This window comes from Phacochoerus africanus, chromosome 14, assembly GCF_016906955.1.
Source record: "Phacochoerus africanus isolate WHEZ1 chromosome 14, ROS_Pafr_v1, whole genome shotgun sequence".
In the NCBI taxonomy this organism is placed as follows: Eukaryota; Metazoa; Chordata; class Mammalia; order Artiodactyla; family Suidae; genus Phacochoerus; species Phacochoerus africanus.
Window position 1 is genome coordinate 11743303 of NC_062557.1, and position 24058 is coordinate 11767360.

A 24058-nucleotide genomic window follows, 5' to 3' on the forward strand; every position below is an offset into this window, starting at 1 on the left:
ATCGGAAAGTGGGCCCTGGCTTCTGGGGGGAGGAGGCCCCAGGTCACTGAGCCTTTGGTTACCAGAAGGGCCGTCAAGAGCTAACTCACGCAAGGGGGGAGACTGAGGCTGCTTTGTGCCATGACACGGAAGGCAGTGCTCGGACTGAGCATTTATTTGCAGGTCCTGGGGCCCACGTGAAAAGATTTTCATCTTTTTCTCATTTGGCTTCGGCCAGCCCCAGGCGCTGAAGGTCGGTTCAGAGGAAGTGCGCACATTTGTGTTTCCATCCAAGGAATTGCCAGAGGAACCTGGCTGCGTTGACTGGGTGATGGCGAGGAGGACGCGGGGGGGGGGGGGGGGGGGGGGGGGGCTGCGGGGGGGGGGGGGGCGAGCCGGAAGCTGGGCTGGAAGGGGAGCGGCTCCCGGCGGAACAGCCGGAACCGCGGGACACGTGTAGACGGGAACCGAGGTGCTCGCTGGGCTGTCCTGGGGTGGCGGGTGGGGGTGGAAGGAAGGGTGTCTCCTAGACGCTGGGGACACTATATCTGGGAAATGGCGGGTGTGATCTGAAGGCAGGAAGTTAGGGGGTGAGGAAGGATGGGGGTGCACGCGGTGGGCGCGTTTCTGTCCTGTGTCTGGAGTGAGGGAGGGAGAGCAGAGCATCCCCCAGACCTGGAAGGGTGGGAGTGGTCCCTAAGACGGGGGAGGATTGGGGGGGGGGCACATCTTTTTTGGCATTCAGTTGTGCGTTTCTTCCTGCGTTATAATTGGCTCTCCACTCTCCTCATCCCTGGGGAAAGCTGGGGTTAGTGAGGCCGCCTTCCCTCCAGGCTCCCTTCAGGTCCCTGTTGGAATCCAGCACCGTCTTTAAGGAGCACAGGGTGGGGGGCAGTGCGCATGTCCATTGCAGAGCAGAGCGCGCTAGGAGGGAGGGTGGGCGTGAGACCACCTCCCTGTCTCCCTCCACAGCCCACTGCCAGGCACAGGCGGTGTGTGAAAGGGGATGTGTGGCCAGGCCCTGCCCCGGCAGCATGACACCTAGGCATATGACCCCGAAGCGACGTCATCTCCTTGCAGCTCCTATTTCCAGGACTCAGTTCGGAGCCTCAAGAACGCACAGAACCAGCCGAATCCCCCTCCGCATGACTGCCTGCCTTTTGGATGCGGGAAGAGAGTCACGAGCTTCCCCCGGGGGACCATCCCTCTCCTGGCTGAACAGACCTCTGTTTTTCAAATGAGTGATTTCAAGCCCTGTCTACCCTTCTAGTTGCTATAGACTTGCCCTGGACTCTCCAAGAGAGGGGTCCTCTGTCTTGAACAGAGATGGGGCCTCCTGGCTCAGAGGCAGAGCAGACCCTGCAACTTTTTGTCCATGACTAAGACAAATTGCATGGTGTGAGAGCCGTGCTTGTCAGCCAGAATAAAGACTGTCCTCCCTGAGCTGCGCCGAGTCGTTTTGGTTGTCACTCCTGGGACTGGGGGAGCCACTGGCATCTAGTGGGTGAAGGCCACGGATGCTGCTAGACATCTGACCGTGCGCAGGACAGCCCCCCAGCACAAAGACCATCCGGCCCAAGATGTCAACAGTGCCAAGTCGAGATACCCCCCTGGAGGGTTTCCGGGTCAAACCACCGGGCCTCTTTCACGGGTACTGCCAAGCCCTGCCCTCCCGGAAGTTTCCTCAGAAGCCTTCTGTCTGCTGTGCCCGTTGTTCCGTGCCCAGCCCCTAGAGCCATGATGGACCCATAATTGGGCATATCAATAAATCTTGGTTGAATAACTGAACTTCCCCCATTCCGCCCCTGTGTCACTGGGCTTTGGGGTCAGGGTATGTGTAAGACCTTTCTTTTGACCTTATCATATCATCTTGGTGCACACCTGAATTTTGTTTGTTTTAGTTTTGTTTCGTTTTTTTTTTTTTGGCGGAGGAGGGGAGGAGCCCACAGCATGTGGAAGTTCCCAGGCCAGGGATGGAACCCAAGCCATAACAATGACCTGAGCAGTGACAACACCAGATCCTTAACCTACTAGGCCACCAGGGAACCCCACACTCGAATATTAACACAGCAGTTACATCTAAAGGTAACCAATAGAGGAGTTTCCTGGTAGCCTAGCAGTTAAAGGATGTGGCATTATCACTGCTGCAGCTCAGGTTTGATCCCTGGCCCAGGAACTTCCAAATGCTGTGGGAGCCACCAAAAATAAAAATTAAAGGGTAGTTCCCTTCAGGGCTCAGTGGAAATGAATCTGACTAGTATCCATGAGGATGCAGGTTCGATCCCTGGCTTCACTCAGTGGGTTAAGGATCCGGCATTGCCATGAGCTGTGGCGTAGGTTGCAGATGTGGCTCAGATCTGTCATTGCTACAGCTGTGGCCTAGGCCAGCAGCTACAGTTCCAATTTGACCCTTAGCTTGGGAACCTCTATATGCTGCAGGTGCGGCCCAAAAGAGACCCCCAAAAATAAAAATGAAGTTAACCAATGGGATTAGTGTGGCCCCCTTCTCCCCTGACCCCCCAACACTCCTTTTTACTTTTCTGTATTTATGTCAATTTGTCTACTCGCTGGTGCCCATAATTCCTTAGGACCCCTGGAATTAAGAGATTCTGGCCTCAGCTCAGAGTGGCAGAAGGGAGTTATCACTGAGCTGGAAGGAGATCTATATCCTCTGGGGAGTAAATACCAGAATAAATGATGGAATAGGGGACTAAGTACCATAGTAGGTGGAGTGCCTGGCTGGGCTTCCAGGAACACGAAGTCATTAGCATCAGTTTCTGAAATGTGGATCATAGCATCCTTCTTCAAGCGGACCCTGAGGGAGTCCGGGCAGTGAGGACGTTCCCCCAAGTTTGCTTTCCATGGATTTGCAGGGGAAAATAGCAAGAGGATGAGTGCTATGACGGCAAACTGTCTTATTACAATCCGGACGAACCTAAAGCCAAAAATATCCGGGGTGGCTGATGGGCATGTTGGTACCGTCCTGGTAAAATTCCAAGCAAACGTTACCTTGCACCAAGCCTTGCTTCCTTTGAATACTCGCCAAGCGATCCCCTAAGTCAGCTGTCACCTCTGAGGCCCAAAATGATGAACGAAAGGTGCCGTAGACGACTATAGTGGAGCTTCTCAACAGAGAAGCGCGTGCTGGGTTTCTGTAACTTGAGAGACAGCCGAGTTCTTTGTGCAGGGCCAGCCCAGCCTGTGAACACTTGGCCTGAGTGCACCAAGTCAGCCCCATAAAAAGCAGCCCGCCTGGCCCTCTTCCCGGCCGGCCTGACATCACACACTCCAGCCCGAGCTGTTGTTGTCACACCTGCTGATACAGGGCTGACCGGGAGTTCCTGGGGGCCCTGAGGCTGCCAGGGCCAGGGCCTACTCACCCCTACTTTGGCCATCACAGCTGTTGACCTTTCCTTTGCCCTGGGCTTCAGCCCCGCCGCTTCCTCCCCGTCATCCACTCCCCCTCTGGGGAAACTGGAGGAAGGCAAGGCTGTGTTCCTAGTGGGGTGTGTTCTCTAGGCCAGAACCCATCTGGTTAATGGTGAAGGACCTTTGGAACTAGGAAATTAGTGTTTAACCAGAATAAACCCTCTGAGCATGGGAGCAAGCATCTGTCTCTACAGAGCGGCCCCCTTTGTCCGTGGTGCGTACGGCAGAACCACGGAGAGGATGTCCCTTCTGGAGCGAGAAGGCCCCACTAGATGTCACGACTGCTTCACCGCGTGCCTTTACTTTCTGAATGGCACACCAAGGCCAAATTCTGTGCCAAGGGGATGCCCACCCCCTGGATCTGCCTTAATAAGGAGATCAGAGCAGTCACGAGATATCAGCACGTTTATAGTCGTGCCACAAATAAAGGAAGCACCTCATTGTAAAAGCTTCTTTTCCAATGGTAGGAAGAATGTCCCCACCTAAGGACTCACGCTTTCCCTACTGGCCCCATGGATCCACTACCCAGCTCCCTTCCTGACAGGGCATGTGGGCATTTAGACTCCTTTCTCAGGGTCATCTGCTTACCAGTGACATGCCTAGGACACGGGCCCTACCTCCATCCCCGCCCATCCATTTGGCCCAGGCCAAAAGTGGGCCTCCTGGCAGCCGCTTTCTCTTTGGCAGACACCACTGTGCCCCAGCACTGAAGGGAGTGAAACCCACCCCATTCCCTCTTCGTGGACATTATCCCCAGAGGATGGCTTGCAAAGAGTCCCAGGGCACTTCTGCTTTAAGTAGCAGGTGGAATTGCCTACAGGCAGCTCCATGCTGCTACAGTCTGAGTTTGGAAAATATCTGGGGACACCTGGCCAAGGCAGGTGACAGATGGGGTCTCTCTTCCGGGTCGTCCATGGCTTTTTCTTACAACTGAAGGTAGTTTGGGTCCCGTACCTTAACAAAGCGGTGCTGCTGACATTGGTGGGGACTCTGCCAGGCCAGTAAGCCAGAGCCGGGACGCGGTGCCCTCCTTCCCAGGTGGTCTGCTTGGCTGGACTTCCACCTGTGAGAGAAAGGGAGCGGTTGGTTCTCTGGGGAAAAAACGTCCTTCTCTTATGGGGCCTAAGAGTTTCCAATAATTCCACCAAAGGAATGACTTCCTTTAGTAACCAGCTTTTTTTTTTTTTTTAAAGGGCCACACCCTCAGTATATGGAGATTCCCAGGCTAGGGGTTGAATCAGAGCTACAGCTGCCGGCCTACACCACAAACACAGCAAAAGAGCTGGGATCCGAGCCACATCTGAGACCTACTCTCCAGCTCACGGCAACGCCAGATCCTTAACCCACTGAGTGAGGGCAGGAATCGAACCTGGGTCCTCATGGATACTAGTCAGATTTGTTTCCACTGAGCCACGACAGGAACTCCCCCCGCCCTCTTTTTTTCTTTTAGAGCGTAACCTGCTGTTTTTACTCATCTAGCTAATCTCTTTCAATAAGTGCTTTTATTTTACTAGATTCAGGGAAATAGTTGCTCCTGTCACTCTCTGTTGAGTCATGTCCCTTAATTTCTTCATGCCACTTAGAACACTTGAACTCGTCCGGCTTGTTACTGACTAGTTTACCGTCTGCACACCGCAAGCCGGCATCGGTCTTGCGCACCCAAGACACAGTAGATACTTAGGAAATACGGGCTCAATGAATGAATGAATGAAGGCAGGTGTCTTCCTACTGACCATGAGAGGTCTGTTTAGGATGAAAAAGTGAAATTATTCGAAAGGAGATAAAAGTGGAAACTCCCCCCCCTTCCGTTATTTGATCTGCTCAATAGACGTTGTTGCATTTGGTTCCCTCTGCTTTGCCTTTTTTTTTTCCTTTTTGGTTTGCTTTCTTTCCCCTTTTTCTTTTTTTTCTTTTTTGTGAATGAATGAGTTGTTCCGATGTTGTGGAGACAGTGTTCGTAACAGCGGCGACCTCTTGCCGCTCTCGGCGGGAGGTAAGAACCATCTATGTGCAATCTATGAATTTCCACTTGGTAATTAAAGGAATTATTTTTGTAACCGAGAAGTCAAAAGTGACCGCCAGGATCATGATGACTGGCGGGCTGGAAGGGATGAGGTCATGCTTTATGGAAACATCCTGAATACATGTTGGGTTGAATTAACCATGACCGGACCCACCACTCCCACACACACCCCAACCTCGTCTCGCTGAGCCAAGGATTCCACAAAGTTAGCGTGTAGCGGAGCCTTTCCAAGGCAAACGCTGTGTGCGCCTCACACATACCGCGGTCATGCAACTTCCTTATGTTTGGCTGGCATAAGAAATGACAGCGGCGATGCCAGAGGGAGGGGGCCAGAAGACCAAAGCTTCTGTCACTCTGCCCTCACCCTGCAGCCAACGGAACCTTTGAGGTCCCTGGCCCACCACATGTTCTTGGAAGGTTCTCATAACCCGCTTTGGAATCCCCCAAGTGTGGAAGTAAGAGACAAAGCACAAAACAATGCCTATCCTTTGACAGTTTCTGGTTGGTGATGGGGGGGGTTCTCAAAACCAAGTGAAGCTGTGTGGGCTGAAGGGGAAATGCTTTGACGTGGCCCGAGATTTCTCCACGACGTTTCTCCCATCCAGAGCCACGCCTCCCATGAATAATATCTACAGAGCCCACTCCCAAGTATTCACGCATATGGGAACAGAGAATCTAGAGCCGCAGCAAGTACACGACACACTCCCACGTGGCTCTGGAATGCATGACTTATGCTTCAGCTTAAGGCCAAAGAGCAGGGAGGGAGCATCTAAGCTCGCATGTGCTGGATCGCTGCAGATAATCCCTCCCCGCCCCCCCCCCCCGCCCCCGTGGGGGGCATTCCTGTGGAAGCTTGGGGAATAGGTGGGTGAAAATATGGACTCCATTTATTTGCATGTCCACAGAGCACAAAATTCAAAGAACTTGCGTAGCCTTTGAGGCTAGATGCTAAGGAAAGGTGAGAGTTTCTATTGCAAATAACAAGCCAATAATTCTAAGGGTCAGCTAGAAGGCCAGAGCCGGGGACCTGCCCTGTGGTAGGCGATGGGCACCAGAGTTGGCACACAGGACTGCACCTCGGCCTCCAGGATGTTTCCAGAAGGGTACGCTAGCCCCTAACTAAGAAATTTGCTAACTGGTCTTCACCAGCGGTTCTGCTCGTTTGCCATAATCTTCTGTATTGTTCTTTTTCAGATGAGCGACTTTCCTAACTCAGGAAACTATGTCAACGTGTTTATCTTATTTCAGCAGAGAGTTGAAAGCTACAGAGGTTATAGGAGGAATTCGGCCAGTTATAAAATGCGTATATGTCAGCAGAGTGGACAGCCACCTGCAAAGACTCAGGAATTAAGGCAAAGAGAGGAAAAGGTTGGCCAGAGAGAAGCCCCTCGGTATAGACACGTGGAGGGAGGGGGGAATCCCTCTGCATGTTGTCAAGACTGGCCAGCAGGTACTGGCTGTACCTTAGGTTCTGGTTTTACCAGAAAGACACAATTATATATTCCAGCCATGCCCACAAGCCTTGTATTCTTGAAAGGAATTTATCCTAAAAGAGCCCAGAGTGTGGGTAAGCAATTATAAAAAATATGTCCCCCACAGCGTGGTGCATTATCTAGTCCATTTTTTTCTTTTCTTTTCTTTCTTTTTTTTTTTTTTTTTAGGGCCACACCTGCAGCATATGTAGGTTCCCAGGCTAGGAATCGAGTCAGAGCTGCAGCTGCCAGCCTATGCCACAGCTGCAGCAACGCTGGATCCCCTTACTAAGTGAGGCCAGGGATCGAACCTTTGCCCTTTGGATACTAGTTGGGTTCTTAACCCTCTGAGCCTCAACAACAGGAACTCTCATTTTCTCACTCCAAATTCCGGTATCTCATGAGCACTGCTGGGGGTGGGCGAACTTAGCGGAATCCGACCAGCATCCTCTGGGGGTCTCCAGGGTTGATGCTAATGGAAACTCACCCCAAGTTAAACATAAAAATAACAGAACAATGATGTCCCCTATAGACTAACCCCTTCCTAAGAACTCAGTGCACCTAAGTATATTGCTAAGTGCCTCCCTGCATTATCTCACTTAATCCTTATGACCACTGTGGGAGCTCAGCATGATTATCCCCATCTTTCAGATGAAGAAGTTGAAGCTCAGAGAGGTTAAGTAATTTGCCCAAGCTCACACAGCAAGGAAACCATAGAATCAGGATTTGAATCCAAGTCAAACCTCTCAGCCAGCACCCTGACCCATTAAACCTTCTAGGGCCTACTAGGGCAGCAGTTCCCATCCTGGCACATACATTCGAATCACTAGGGGAGCTCTGAAGAAATACCCATGCCATGGTCCCTTTCCCAGAGATTATGATTTAATTGGCCTGGGGTGGGCCTGGATATCAGTTCCTCATAACATTCTCCAGGTGATTTAATGCAGAGCGCGCCCGTTTCAGGGCACAGGTGAAGAGACCAAAGGGCAAAATCAAAAACTGGACAAAATGCATTGTGGAACTAACTGTAGCTCGGGTGTGTTTTATTTTATTTTTTATTTTTGTCTTTTTGCCTTTTCTAGGGCCGCTCCCATGGCACATGGAGGTTTCAAGGCTAGGGGTCTAATCGGAACTGTAGCCACCAGGCTACACCACAGCTCACGGCAAGGCTGGATCCCCAACCCACTGAGCAAGGCCAGGGATCGAACCCCCAACCTCATGGTTCCTCGGTGGATTCGTTAACCACTGCGCCACAACGGGAACGCCTCCTGTGCTTTGTGATGACCGGTTTTGCATGGCCCACACCTCTCTACCTTCACGCCACGGGATCGTAAATGGGACCCTAGACGTAGGAGCAGTAGCTAAGTCCACACATTAAAATCTGCCCTTTGTAATTGCAGAAGCCACTCGTTAGCGGAGCACAACCTTCCTCCTTGGATCCACGGCTCCGGCACATTCAAAGTGTCGGTGGCGTTCGGCTTTCTGTTGAGAAATGCATGTCTCCTGGTCATGCGAATGCATTTCAAGGCCCTTGTGGTTAGTTATGACTCTAATTAAGGCAGAACCTCTTACTTAAAGCAATAAATATTTAGCCTCAGCAACCAAAATATAAACAGAAGCATGATTCATAAATTTGCTTACTTGTTCTTCCCTGGCTGCAGCGGTGAAGGGGCATGTTCCGTGACACATCGAGAAAAGGGCAGACGGAGGAGGACGCACTGCGACCTACGCGGAGGAAAAGCGGTCCTTCCCAGAAAGAGCCCAAAAGTCCTCTTTCCCTGAGTCAGAAAGGCAGGGTGGCTAAGACAGAGGCTGGCCAGGTTCTTAGCGCCTGGCGCCACCAGGAGGACCCCCAGAGATGCTGATGTATTACGCCTGGGGTGGGGCTCTGATCCCGGGTCCATTCTGACACCCACCTCTGAGGACCAGAGTTTAAGAAATGGCAGTAGGAGGGTAAACAAGAGGCTGCTTGCTCATTGTGAGGTCTTGGGCAGAATTCTCACCCTTCCTCTGTCTCAATGTCCTCAGCCGGAAAGGGGTGTACTGATCTCAAGGGATTGTGGGGAAAGTTACGTAAGACAATGTATATAAAGATCTAAGCAAGGGCCTTTGGCAAGGTGCCTGCCACGGAAGTGCCCGATGAATGCAATCCAAAAAAAACCAAACCAAAACAAAAAACCCAAAACAGACCCCACACAAAACCAAATTACCTACAGAGAGAAAATAGCAGAAGTTGCAACCTGGCAACCCAGACGCTGAATTCAGCCCCCGACCACTTGGTTTTGGCAAGAATCGTAGTTTGTTGTTTTTGTTTTGTTTTTTTTAAACTAATTTTGACGGTCATTAGACAGAGCCCTCTCTCCAATTTACTGAACCCTTAAGGCTGTCCGCCAACAGACAAAAACAAACGTTTGTTCCTTGATATTACCTGCCTGGCATGTATATTTGTGACTCGGGTAGGAGAACACGCCTGTTCCGGGGAGCATACATTCTGTGACCTTCTCAAGAAGCAGGCTTCGTTTCTAAATATAAATACGTGACCTTGCCACAGATACCCGGAGTGCACAGGCTAGTTTTCTAGAAACACAGGGCAGCCGGGCCTCCGTGGGGGTCGAGGACTCTGGCTGGCCTGGGGTGGCCATGAGTGTGGCGATGGGGACCTTCCAAGCCTGGTGGCCTGTGGCCGGGAAGAAGACAATTGGCCTTCCACTGCATCCTTATCAGCTGGCCAGGCCCCCATCTGGTCCCAAAGGCCATCACCCCTTGTCCCTGGCTCCCTCACGCAGCCCCACCTCTGACCCCTCTCCGTCCTACCTCCTGTCTCCACCTGGACAGAAGGCCCGGGATGTAGCAGTCGCTTCCCAGGGGGATGGGTTATGTAACAACCTGATAGCATCAAATTACAACCAAGGTCTCCTCGAAGGCGAGGGTGCCAAGTCCAACAGCATGTTTGCTCATCACCAAGGAGGAGGAAGGAACAGTTCTGCTCTTCAAATAAAACAAGAAAAGATTTTCCAGACAGAGGAGCCGACCGTGAGGGGACAAACAAGGTGTTGATCCTGTCCCGGGGCGGAAACAGGGTCTGGGGTGGGGGGGGACAGGAGGGACGGCTGCTCTGAGCCAGGCCTGCGCTGGGGCCGAGGGCTCGGGGCCGGCTGCTTTGTCTGGGAGGAGGCGACGCGGCTCTGCCATGCCCCCCCCCCCCCAGTTCCTCCTCACCCCTGCAGGGAACAAGCCAAGCCCACTGGAGCCTCCTCCCTCCAGCACGGGGTAAAAGGATGACTCCAGGAGACGCTGCCTCATCCCATCAGCTGAGCAAAGCGGCCGGGCCAGGAAAGGGAAGGGAAGACAGGGAGGGGGGCCGGGGGCCCTGGGAACAGGGGAAGGCAGCGCGTGGCCTGATGTACTGGGCTGGCTGCGGGGAGAGAGAAGCAGGGCTCTGGGTACTGTTTGTCCTCCTCGGTTGCGAAAACATGGACTGTCTCCTCTCTTTCATCTACTCTCGGGACCGGCCCCCTTTACAGCAGAATATGCAGGCATCCCATGGACAAGAAACTTGAGTGAGGAAGGGCAGCTGGTCCAGACGGACCCCCAGCGCCTCTCCCGTGACCCAAGGCCCCTGGCCACACCCCTTCCACCCAAGGGGGCTCTGCCTGGCTTCCCAGAGCCCCCCTGGCAGCATGCTGGGCAGAAAGGAGCAAGAAAGTTGTGGACGAGTTGACAGGGAGCTGCTCTGGAGAATGAGGAGGGGAAGTATTGCCTCCTAAGCAAAGTTTGCTTTCAGAACCTCCTGAGCAAAGAAGCGCACAGCATCCAGTTCCAGCCCCCTGCCCCAAATGCAAGTGCTCTGTGCCACGGATACCGCATCCAGCCACAGCATCTGCGCAAGGCCTTGCGCCCTAAAAGGTGTTATCTTGAGAGGAATGAAATCCAGCTTCAGAGCAAAGATTCCCCAGCTGGAGGCCCAGAACACTTGTCAAGCGCTCCATATGTTACTTAAGTCGCCCGTGTGCTTCAGTAGGAAAATCTTTCTCAGGGCGTTTTTTCCAATTCTTCTCTTGGTGGAGGAGCCTCCGTTTGCTTTGGTTGGCAGTGAAGAACTGGCGTCTTACAGGGGACAGTGGAGGCCAGGCTCCAGGCTGCGTACACCCAGCCCCGCCCCAGGCAGTATCCCGGTTGCCTCCCCCATGCGGTGGGCCTGCACCAGCATCACAGAGGAGGAAACGGGCCGGAAGGGGCAGGGGGCCACTGGGGACCAGTTCCTAAACTGAGTCGAGACCCAAGCCTGCAAACCCATCCTTCCCCCACCACCACACTCCGCCTCCCACAGGGGCTAAGAAGATTTCCCTTAACTACCACGGGGTCCACAGCAGTAAGACAGGATTTTCCAGATGGTTCAACAGCTGGTCGGGTGTAACGAGATGTGAGGAATCCCAGTCACGTGAGTGAAGGAATGAGCCGGCGGTGGTCGAACGCGGGGGGCCTCCTCCCTCAGAAGCTGGCCTGCGGAAAGCCCACCACCTCCCCCCACCAGCCTCAGTTTCCTCGTCTGACCCACCAGGCGGCTGGCATAATGATGGCTGAGGCCTCTGGCCCTGGCGCTGTTTGAATGTGGGGTATGCCTGGAGATCCTGTCTCGCGTTTCTCTTATTTATCATCTTGGGCTAAGGAAAAATGAGTCTAGCCCTTGCCTGGCTCCCTAGACACAACCCCAAGGATGTTAGAGAGGTCTCGGAAAACTGAACAATGCCCCAGGGGAAGTGGGCAATGGAGTGTTTAAAGTGTCTGGGGAATTCGCGGGAGCGCCCGCTGTGGCACAGTGGGTTAAGAACCCGACTGCAGGGGCCCTCGGGTGGCTGTGGAGGCATGGGTTTGATCCCCAGCATTTGGTATTTATGTGCATCGCTGCATTAAAGCCCCAGTGGGTTAAAGGATCCCACGTTGCCACAGCTGTGGCTCAGATTTAATCCCTGGCCTGGGAACTTCCATATGCCCCGGGTATAGCCATAAAATAAAATAAAATAATAAAAATAAAGTGTACAGGGAATTTCTTGGGGGTATTGAGAATCTGGGGGGACTCAGCAGCGGTGATATTTGCACAACCTTGTCAATGTGCTAAATACCCCTGAATCGTACAATTTAAGGGCTAATTTTATGTTAACATGAACCTCCCCTCCATTTTGTTATTTTTTTTCTTTTTTTGGTCATACCCGAGGCATGCGGAAGTTCCTGGGCCAGAGATCAAACCCACACCACAGCAGCAACCAGACCCCCAGCAGTGACAACACCAGCTCCTTAACCCACTTAACCCAGGGAATGCCTCTCCCCTCCATTTAAAAAATGAAACGTCAGGAGTTCCTATTACGACTCAGTGGATGAAGGATCCAGTGTTGCCGTGAGCTGCAGCAGTGATCACAGATATAGTCAGGATTGGACTCCTGGCCCAGGAACTTCCATAGGCTGCAGGTGCGACCCTAAAAAGAAAAAAGAAAAAAAAAAAGGAATGTCACTTTCTTAAAAATGCTTCCACAGTGCTCCATTTCCTTAGAATTAAGACTCAAAGTGTTCACGTGGAAGAAAAGACCTCTGAACACTGGCCCCAGCTTTCCCTGTCTCTCTACTCAATCTGCTCCCACGCGTTCCAGACACACAGGCAGCTAGCTGGGCACTCAAACCACTCAGGGAAGCCTCCGCTGCCCTCCCAGGTCGATGAGAAGGCCCTGCGCTCCCCTCCATCCCGGGGTTCCTCCACTCACCTCTGCTCCCAGCTCTGCCCAAGAGCACTTTCTGCAGTGATGAAAACGTGCTATATTTACAAACTCCACCAGCGCCACGCGGCTTCTGAGCCCTTGAAGTGTGGCCAGCGTGACCAAGGCACCCAATTTTAATGTTAATATAAGAAAATAATCATATAGATGATTAGCGCCTGGCATATTTTAACCTGCATCAAGGTCACCTGAAGGATTTGTTAAAACACGGATGGCCAGGAGTTCCCTGGTGGCTCAGCAGGTTAAGAATTCCTACACGGTCACCGCTGCGGCGAGGGTTTAATCCCCGCCCCAGGAACTTCTGCATGTGTGGCCCCCAAATCAATAAACAAAGAAATCAATAAAAACACAGACGGCCAAGACCTATCCCCAGGTTCTTCCCTCTCTCTCTTCTTTTCTGTCCTTTCCAGTTTTACTGAAACATAGTTAACATATGGTCCCTGTATACCTGTAAGGTGCGTAGCCTAGGGACGTCACTTAGCTACATCGTGACATGACTGTCGCAGGACATTTAGTGACCCTGCATCATCTCATAAAGATACAACATTGAAGCACAAGAAGAGACATTGTTCCTTGTGATGAGACCTCTTTGGATTTACTCTCTGGACACACATAACATGGAGCAGGGTTAATTATACTTATCATGATGTACCTTCCATCCCTCGTACTTAGTTATCTTATACCTTGAAGTTTGCACCTTCTGCCTGCCTTCATCCAAGTCTCCCTCCTGCCCCTCACCTGCCACAAATATGATCTCTTTTTCTACGGGTTTGTTTGGTTTTGAAGTGTGATTGATCTGCAACCCTTTTGTCAGTTCCTGGTGCACCACCCAGGGGGTTGATATGTTTTTTCAGATCAAAATGATCATCAGAAGTCTAGTCATCTGTCACCATACAAAGATATTTTATAATTATTAACTGTCTTCCACATTCTGTACATGTCATTCCTGTGATTCATTTGTTGTGCAACTGGAAGTGTTCACTTCTGGATCTCCCTCGCTTATTTCTCTCTTGCCTCCACACCCCTCCCCTCTGACAACCACGTGTGTGTTCTCTGTATCAACGACTCTGTTTCTATCTTAGGTTTCTTCATTTGTTTCTTTTTTAGACTGTACATACAAGTGATATCATACAGTATTTTTCTTTCTCTGTCTGACTTAATGTCACTTACATAATACCCTCTAGGTCCATCCACGTTGTTGCAAATGGCAGGATTTCATTCTTTGTCATGGCTAAATAATATTCTATTCTGTATATACCTGACATCTTCTCGATCCATTCATCTATCAATGGACACTTAGGTTGCTTGCATATTTTGGCTATCATAAATAATGCTTCAAGGAACATAGGAGTGCACGCATCTTTTCAAATTAGCATTTTTGTTTTCTTCGGGTAAATACCCAGGAGTAGAATTGCTAGATTGTATGGTAGCACTATTTTTATTTTTCGAGGAACCTCTATTCTGTTCTCCACAGTAGCTGCCCCAATTTACATTTCCACTAACAGTGCATGAGGGTTCTCTTTTCTTCACATCCTTGACAATGCTTGTTAACCCAGACAACAAACCCACTTAGTTTTTTGGCACACATGGAAAAAGCATATGGAAATTCCTGGGTCAGGAATCAAATCTGAACTGCCACTGTGGCCTACATAATAGCTGCAGCAATGCTAGAACCTTAACCCACCATGCCACAAAAGGAACTCTCAGAGTTTCTGATTAGGTAGGAATCAGAATTTGCTTTGCTAGAACTTTCATTGCTAACAAGTTCTCAGGTGGTACTAATGCTGCTGGTCCTTGGACCACACCTGTTAATCACTGGTCTAGATCTGAAAGTTCTAGTCTCAGCTGACTTTAGATTCACATGGTCTAGTGTGGATATTCTAAATTGAGGTTCTCCTCAGACTTCGTGCTCTGGTTCAGTGGTAACAAACCCAACTAGCATCCATGAGGGCACAGGTTCAATCCCTGGCCTTGCTCAGTGGGTTAAGGATCCGGCATTGCCATGAGATGTGCTATAGGTCACAGATGTGGCTCAGATCCCACATTACTATGGTTGCAGCTCCAAATCAACCCCTAGCCTAGAACTTCCATATGCCGCAGGTGCAGCCCACCCCCCCCCCCAAAAAATTTAAGAAATAAATACATTGATTGTTCTTTGGGACTTCCTTGGTAGCCTAGTGGTTAGGATTAGGCACGTTCACTGCTATGGCCTGGGTTCGATCCCTGGTCTGGGAGCTGAGATCCCATATGAAGCAGCTGTATGCCACAGCCGAAAAAAAAAAAAAGACTAAATAAATAAATTGATGGTTCTCAAAGTGTGGTCCCTAGACCAGTGGCATCAGCATCACCCAGGAGTTTGTTCAAAATGCGACATTCCATGCCAAGACAGCCCTCCTGAGCGTAGGATCCCCAGGGGACCATCTACACATTAAAGTCTGCTCTAGTTTGTCATTCTTTAAAGCCAGGGACTTTGCTGATCCTTGTGTCCCCAGCACTGAGCACAGTTCCCAGCACATAGTAGGTGTTGAACAAACAGAAGGAAAGGAGAGATGGAAAGGAGGGATGGAGTTTGCATAATGAGTGTGTTTCTCACAACGTAAAGTGCTCCCATCAACAAACGGGGTCACGGTCTACACGTTTAAGCCTGGTTCACTATTTTAAAACTGCCTCCAAGGGGGAGAAGAGAGAAGGTAAGGCAGGTCCTCAGATAGGAGATCGGGGATCATCTTCTTAGGAAACAATGATTCCCACTGAGGAGCCACTACCTGACCGAGTGTTCCCCCCTCATGCTTGATCTAGACCACGCCTTCGGGATTCGGACCCTTGAGAGTCGATTCCAGCTCTTCCTACTGAGCACTGAAGGTGGCAGCCTGGTTTGAGGGCAGCCCACGTACAGAGAGGAGGAACTACAATGAGCTCATGCAAAAGAACACTCCCGGGAGTTCCCGTCGTGGTGCAGTGGTTAATGAATCCGACTAGGAACCATGAGGTTGCGGGTTCGATCCCTGGCCTTGCTCAGTGGGTTAAGGATCCAGCGTTGCCGTAAGCTGTAGTGTAGGTCAGAGACGGGGCTCCGATCTGGCATTGCTGTGGCTGTGGTGTAGGCCAGCAGCTGCAGCTTCAATTCAGCCCCTAGCCTGGGAACTTCCATATGCCGCGGGTGCTGCCCTAAAAAGGCAAAAGACCAAAAAATGAAACAAACAAACAAAAAAACACACAAAAGACCACTCCCAGTTGGCGCTGTATTTCTCTAGGCTATTGCTGAAGGTACCAGACACGTTTCTACCCACTTTCAGTCCTAGCATCTTTTCAGCTCTCCAGGAACCAGAACTCAATTACAGTGGTTCTTTTTTTTTTTTTTTAATTTTTTTAGTGCTGCACCTGTGGCATATGGAAGTTCTCAGGCTAGGGGTCCAATTGGAGCTGCAGCTGCCAGCCTACACCACAGCCACAGCAGAGCAGGGTCAAAGCTGCGTCTGTGACCTACACCACAGCTCACAGCAATGCTGGATCCTTAACCCACTGAGCGAGGCCAGGGATCGAACCCACATCCTCATGAATTATAACTAGTGGGATGTGTTACCCCTGAGCCACCACAGGAACTGTGATTACAATGTTCTTGAACTGGAGGGGCCAAAGAGATCAATCCAGAGAGGACCACCAACACCCAAAAAGATGAACCGGTCTGGCCACTGTGCAGGTTGGGGGGTTGGGGGGGAGGCAGCACCCAGTTCTCCCATCTCCCATCACCCATCTCCAGATACAAGAGGTGGCTACCATCCCAGCAGCCTCTCACCTGTAAAGTTCCCGGGGGCCTGATCCAAGGGACGCTAGGTTAAAGTTGACAATTATTTGAATCACATCCTTTCCCCGCTAGCAGTGGTTTGCTCCAATGCTCCAGATTCTAGATAACGACAGATATTCTGCCAGAATGGTATGAAAGGGAGTCTGTGTCCTTCAACCTGGAGACAGCTGGGGCCATAGGTCAGGAGTAAGCCAGACAGCAGGTGGAATCCAGCCCCCAGGGATAATCTGGCCAATCTTTAATTTTTCTAGGATACAAATAATACCAATCTGTTTTAAGAAATAAAAGGTGGTGAGTTCTTGCTGTGGCACAGTGGGTTAAGAATCCAACTGCTTCGGCAGGGTCGCCATGGAGGTATGGGTTTGATCCCTGGCCTGGGAACTTCTATATGCTACGGATGTGGAGGAAAAAATTACATTTTAAACATTCCTTCCCATCCAGAGGTAATTATTAATCTTTTGTTATCTTTTGTCGCCCCTCTCAAGATTTTTTTCTGAGAAAGCATGTATTTATTTTTATATAATAAAATCATACTTTATATGTGGTTTTGTGACTTGCATAATTCAATGTAACAGTATTTTTTTTTCTTTTTTTGGCTGCCCCATGGCATACAGAGTTCCTGGGCCAAGGATCAGATCTGAGCCACAGTTGTGACCTGTGCCACAGCTGTGGCAACATGGGATCCTTAACCAACTGTGCCAGGCCAGGGATCGAACCTGTGTCCCAGCACTCCAGAGACACCTGTTGCACCACAGCAGGAACAACGAAAGCAACTGTTTCCAGGTCAATAATAGGCATCATTCTCAGTGGTTCCTTAGTATTTCTTTAAAGGAATGTATCATAAATTCTTTGAGCATGTCTCTTTTGCTGAACACTTGGGTTATGTCCAATTATTAAAAAAAAAAAAAAAAAACCTACTGCAAGGAGCATTCCTTCACATACATCATTGTGCACTTGGCTAATCATTTCATGAAGGCCAATTCTTAAAGGAGGAATTAATGCACCACTGGGCACCCATATTTGTCAAGCTTTGGTCCATACTGCCAAATTGTCCCCAGCACGACTGCTCTTTCAGAGAGTGAAGTCCTTGTGGGGAAGCCTTCCCAAAGCAGATGGGCACTGAGCTGGGAGCCGAAGGGGTGTTTACTTGTGTATTTATTTATTTTATTTGGCTGTGCCCACCACATGCAGAAGTTCCTGGACTAGGGATCAAACCTGAGCCACGGCACCGACACCACCAGTCCTTTAACTCCTGGGCCACCAGGGAACTCCATGGATGTTTAAATAGAGAGAGACACGATGGCATAGTAAAGAGATCACCAAATTTAGCTTGGAAGCAAGCCTAGCTCTGTCCTCCCAAACGGTGTGACTCCAGGCATGTTACTTAGCCTCTCTGAACCTCTCTTGTTTTTCATCCGTAAGTGGAGTTACGACTACCTACCCTCCACTAAAGTTTGGGGACCATACGTATCAAAACCTGGCCTCACTGTACATTACATGTTTCTCGAATGAATGAAATGAATTGTGGCTGGATGGATGAGGGGATGACTGCACACAAAAAAGGAAAATTTAAAAAAAGGGGGGGGAGGCAAAAGACAGGCAAGGGCGTCAGGATAAACAGAGAGTCAAAGCCTATGTGCTGGAAGGTCTGGCTTGTCGGGGAGGGGTGGGTGCCCTGGGACGAGAGGACAGAAAGGGCTGGTCCTGGCTGAATGCGAACTTTCTCCCACCCACTTTGTTTCTTTTCTGGGAGCTGGTGACTGGTGAGTGACACGTCCCTCTTTCACAGGGACGCCCCAAGGCCCGGCTATAAACCGCTCCTCCCAGAGGCAGAAATGCCGTGGGACGTGCCCAGATGAGCCCTTTACCTTGACGACTCTGCCACGATCCAAGGAAGGGCCCCACACTCCCTGCCAGCTCACACTTCTGAGCCCACGGGCCATTGTCTCCTAGAAGACAAAAAAAAGCAACACGGTGCCGTCACCAGGCCTGTGGATGCTTCTGCCGGGTAGCTCTCCTGGCCCCTATCCCTGTGCACAGCAGGCGCCTGGAGAGAAAAAGGACCTGTGAAAGCAAAGGGGACCTGCCTACCCCTGAGAAGCACCTTTTAGAGGGGGTCGGCCTCCAACGGGCTTTCAGCCTTTCAGCAGGGTGGGCTGTCTCTGCCCTGAGCCAGTGCCAGGCTGAGGCTCATGCCTGGGCATGTGGTTTTCGCAACCCCTTTACCACTGTCATCAGCCCAGCAACTGCTTCTTGAGCACCAGTGATGCACTCAGTGCTTCCCTTTCACTGTCTCATGATCCTCCAAAGGGCTCTGGGATAGATTCGGTTGTTAGCTCAATTCGGCAGAGGAGGAAAGAGAGGCTTGGAGAGGTTAAATGAACTTTCCCAGTAGTAGAGAACAGATCCACACATGAGTGTCTACTGTCCTCGTTCCAGACAGGGACCTGAGACCCACAATGCCTGTGCGGCTCATTTATTTACTTCTTTCTTTATTTTTTGCTTTTTAGGGCCACACCTGTGGCACATGGAAGTTCCCAGGCTAGGGGTCTAATCGGAGCTAGAGCTGCAGCCCCGAGCCGCGTCTGTGACCTATGAGGCAGTTTGTGGCAACGCCGGATCCATAACCCACTGACGGAGGCCAGGTCTCGAACGTGCACGCTCATGGATACTAGTCGGGGTCTTAACCCACTGAACCACAATGGGAACTCCTACTTTTTAAAAAATGGTAATGTGAGTGATTTGCCTTTGTGTAATGTCTGCTGTTCAGCAAAGCGATTCAGATATGAATACATACACGTATTCTCTCATATTCTTTCCACGATAGTTTATCACAGGATAGTGAATGTAGTTCCCCGGGCTCTACAGTGCGACCTTGTCGGTTATCCATGCTCTGTACACGCGTTTACATCATCTAATTGTGTGGCCCTTTAAACAGTTCACTAGTTCGGCTCTACCTCAGCCAAACGATGTGACCCGGTGACCAGTAACCTTTGGGGCGGGGGGAGGATGGTGAAGAGGGACTCTCAGAACTGCCCTGGATTGCACAGGTTCACAATGTCAAAGTCATTCATTAACAATTTAAAGTGCCATCCAGGTGGCCCTAATCAATACCCAAGAGGTCAGCAGAGTACCCACTCTCTCTGTGCAAGCCTTTCCAGGGGCGCAGGCTTGGCGGCCCCGGTGGGCAGGTGCTCAGCACTCGGGCCAACGAAGGTTAGCAGAACCCCCAAGTTCAAGGCAAATCCCCAACCCTGTTAAAGAGGATCCCTTGCCCAGACTCTGCTCTTCCGGAGGGGTGTGCAGGGTTATCCATTATATCCCAGTTAGGCTGGCTGCGTTTTACTATTTCACCTGTAAACCAGAGGAATGTGTTGTTTTTTGCTGTGCGGTCAACTTTGTCCTTGATCTGGCCCACGAGCCTGTCCATCTCCCGGAGTCCTGCAGCGTATGGCCTTCGATCCCACGGACCAGCTGAGCGCTGGGGCCTGGATAAGGGTACATGCATGTGGGCCAGGCCCACGTAGAGCAGGAAGGGTCTTCCGCTGGCACTGAAAAGAGACAGCCAGGACGTAACTCTCCAGAAGGGTCCAGTGGCCTTGGAGAAAACCCCAGACCACCTGCCCCGTGTGCTCAGGAAGCACATGTTGATCTACCTCCTGCAAAGGAAATGTGGAGATAATCCGGTTGGCTAGTTAAAAATGAAGAATAAGGAGGTCCCTGGTGGTCTAGCAATTAAGGATCCAGCGTTTGTCACTGCTGTGGCTCAAGTCACTGCTGTGGCATGGGTTCGATCCCAGAAAATTTCCCATGTAGCCAGGGCAGCCAAAAAAAACCCGAGGATAACTGTAGTAATTGTTACTGTCCTTTAACCCCTAACAAGAGTCTATCAAATGTGACTCACATTTGTCTAAACTCATCCTTGTAAGAACTTCCAAGTTCTCCTTTTGGGATGAAGCATCAGAGGTGACAGAGACTTCCCCAAGCTTAGTAAGTGACCATGTCTGCACTTAAACTCTGATCTGGCTGAGAGCATAGCTCTGGCTCTTAGCAGCTGCATTCTGAACTCCAGTGCAAACATATTTAAAAATTTTTTTTTTTGGCCATGCCCAGAGCATGTGGAAGTTCCCATGCCAGGAATCAAACCCATGACACAGCAGCGACGCGAGGCGCTACAGTGACACATCAGATCCTTAACCTGAGGTGCCACAGGAGAATGCCAATATGTTTATTTTTATTTTTTAATTTATTTTTGGTCTTTTTTTTCGGGCCACACCCGCAGCATATGGAGGTTCCCAGCCTAGCGGTTGAATCAGAGCTGCAGCTGCTGGCCTGCACCACAGCCACAGCAACATGAGAGCTGAGCCATGTCTTCGACCTATAGTGCAGCTCACAGCAATGCCAGATCCTTAACCCACTGAGAGAGGCCAGGGATTGAACCCAAGTCCTCATGGATACTAGCCAGGTTTGCTACTGCTGAGCCACGATGGGAACTCCTCCCAATGTTTTTAAATTTTATCTGCTGTTTTGCAGTGTCCAGGCCAGCATGTCCATTCTCAGCCTCCCTTTCTTCTTTTTTTTTTTTTTTTTTTTTTTAAGGGCTGCACCCGCGGCATATGGAGGTTCCCAGGCTAGGGGTCTAATTGGAGCTGTAGCCACTGGCCTACACCACAGCCACTGCAATGCCAGATCCAAGCCGAATCTTCAACCTACACCACAGCTCATGGCAATGCTGGATCCTTAACCCACTGAGTGAGGCCATGGATCGAACCTGAAGCCTCATGTTTCCTAGTCGGATTTGTTTCCACTGCGCCACAACAGGAACTCCCCCAGCCTCCCTTTGTAGGAGATGAATGGACAACTCAAGTTGACCACAGGGAACTCCGAGGACATAGCCGGGAATATCAAGATCAAGGTCCTGTTAGAGGCCCAGGTGCCCACTCGCCCCTACTCTAACCCTGCAAATTCCCCTGGGAAGCCTCTGCTTCCCGTCCAGGACAGGGACAGGGTCAAGGGCAGTTGCAGGACCACACCCTTTCCCTCCTGCAGCTCCAGGGACCCTCACCGAGCCCCTTCTCATAGCCTGCACCTACTGGGGGTCTTTCAGAGGACACAGTGAGGGTGAGGGGGAAACTCAGGCAGCTTTGCAGAATGCAGAGAGAAGCGTGGCTCTTTTTACACCTGTGCACCCAGAGACTCGATTTTCAAACTAGCCTGAGCATTTGTGGCTTACCCTGATTGACACCACCTCATGTCAAGTCCTCTGGGTCTTCCCAACCTCAGCTCTGCATCAAACCTCGCCCTGGGAAGTTCCCGTTGTGGCTTAGCGGTAAGCAGCCCTACTAGTATCCATGAAGATGCCGGTTCAATCCCTGGCCTCGCTCAGTGGGTTAAGGATCCGGCATTGCCGTGAGCTGTGGTGTAGGTTGCTGACGTGGCTTGGATCCCGAGTTGCTGTGGCTGTGGTGTAGGCTGGCAGCTGCAGGTCTAATTCAACCTTTAGCCTGGGAACTTTCATGTGCCACAGGTGCAGCCCAAAAAAGAAAAAAAAAATCTTTTAATTGAAGTAGAGTTGATTTACAAAGTTGTGTTAGTTTTAGGTATACAGGAAAGTGACTCCATTATATATATTTAATAGGTGAATTTTATGTTATATATACTTTACATCTATCTATCTATCTATCTAACCATCCATCCCTCTATCTAATGTCTCCATTGCCTTAGCCGAATTTCAAATGCTCAGGCTAGTGGCTACCATCTTGGACAACACAGAGAGGGAACATTTTCATCCTCGCAGAGAGCTCTATGGATGGCACTGATTTAGTGTCTATTGCCTGCTCTCCCAAAGACGATCATGTACAGTTGTTTAGGTTGTGTCCTGCACAAGGACGTCCTGCTGAGAGAGCCAATTAATTCCAGCCCACAATCCACCAGCCAAGCTGGGCACCCTGGCACAGATCAGTGCCCACTCAGAGAAGATGGCTTCTCCTAATCTGCAGGTAGATACCATATTGCAATGGCACGCTGGATGGAGCTGGCTCACATTTCAGTAATTTTGCAAGCCAGCTGTTACACCTAAATCTAAAACTCAATAAAATCAACTTACAAGTATATATGTGATATTAAAAACAAAGGTAATAAATTTGCATGATTTATCACATCCCAATTATTCTACCACATTTTGTTTATTGGTTGGTTTTGTTCCTTTTAGGGCCTTACCTGCAGCCTATGGAAGTTCCCAGGCTAGGAGTCAAATCGGAGCTGCAGCTGCCAACCTACACTACAGCAACGACAGATCTGGGCTGCATCTGTGACCTGTGCTGCAGCTTGAGGCAATGCCACATCCTTAACCCACTGAGTGAGGCCAGGGATCAAACCCACATCCTCATGGGTAGTAGTTGGGTTCTTAACCCACAGAGCCACAATAAGAACTCGCAATTACTCTACTACATTTTACTGTTACTTATACCTTGAAGGTTACTGTGCGGCCATCGATCTGTGGGATGGAAATACCATCCGGCACATCTCTCCCCAACTCCACAGCCAGTGACATCTCATTGGTACCCTGAAATCAGCGTATTCACACCATAGAAATGGGCAGCTCTTACAAGTCAGAGCTTTTTCCTCCGAGTGCTGCTTGTTAAACATTTATCAGCTCATCACTGTTATATGGGCTGGGGGCATGGTCCCATCACCCACCCTTTTCCCACCCCCATCATTATTCTCCACCATCCTCCAAACTCCCCCCCCCCCCCCCCCAATTATCCTGTTAATACTCTGGGCCAGAGGCTGCAAGAGGCCTGCAGTGACAGGGAAGGCAGCCAGGAAATGAAAAGGAGAGGCATTGGAGACCTGCCTCCCAACCCCTGGAATTTTATCTCTGGGCTGTGTGACCCGGGCAATTAACTTAACCTCTGTGGTCTACACAATAGGGACAGCTCCGCCTCCCCAGTAGAGTTGGGATTATTAACCACCGATAGTAAGCACTGAATAAACAGTCACCTTTTTATGAATAATTATGCATAATACGAGCCAGCAGAAGGAAGGATCCATTATTGCTCCCAGGGAGGAGCATCCTGATGCCATGCTGGAATTCGCAACGCGAATGGCATCTCACGGAAACCACACAAACCAGGAGCTCCCATTGTGGTGCAGTGGGTTAAGAAGCGACTGCAATGGCTCAGGTTGCTGCAGAGGCACAGGTTCCACCCCTGCCCCAGCAGAGTGGGTTGAAGGATCCAACATTGCTGCAGCTGCAACTCGGGCTGTGGCTTGGATTCAGCCCCTGGCCTGGGAAATTCCGGCTGCCACAGGTGCGGCCATAAAAAAAAAAAGAAAGAAACCACACAGACCAGCCCCCTGGGGGCAATCTTTCAAGCCACCCCTTCATCATGCCCCTGCACAGACTGGAAGATCAGAGAGGAGGAGACCTGATTCTTTTTTTAAAGTCAATTATAAGACAGTATGAATTCATTCTCATTTTTTTTTTTTCCTTTTTAAGGCCGCACCCATAGCATATGGAAACTCCCAGGTTAGGGGTCAAATTGTAGCGGCAGCTGTCGGCCTACGCCACAGTCATAGC

The 24058-nt window shown here is 50.5% G+C and overlaps 1 protein-coding gene across 7 annotated transcripts in view; it reads right to left on the minus strand.

Annotated features, from left to right (window-relative positions):
- Positions 1-24058, minus strand: part of ARSG (arylsulfatase G) — a 126583-nt gene that overhangs the window by 14831 nt on the left and 87694 nt on the right. For all 7 annotated transcript variants that reach the window (XM_047756616.1, XM_047756615.1, XM_047756614.1 and 4 more), the window contains exons 7-9: positions 19831-20027; positions 18345-18425; positions 4363-4471 (exon numbers count right to left, since the gene is read on the minus strand). In XM_047756616.1, the coding sequence (XP_047612572.1) occupies positions 4363-4471; positions 18345-18425; positions 19831-20027 (387 nt within the window). The remainder of the gene's footprint in view (positions 1-4362; positions 4472-18344; positions 18426-19830; positions 20028-24058) is intronic.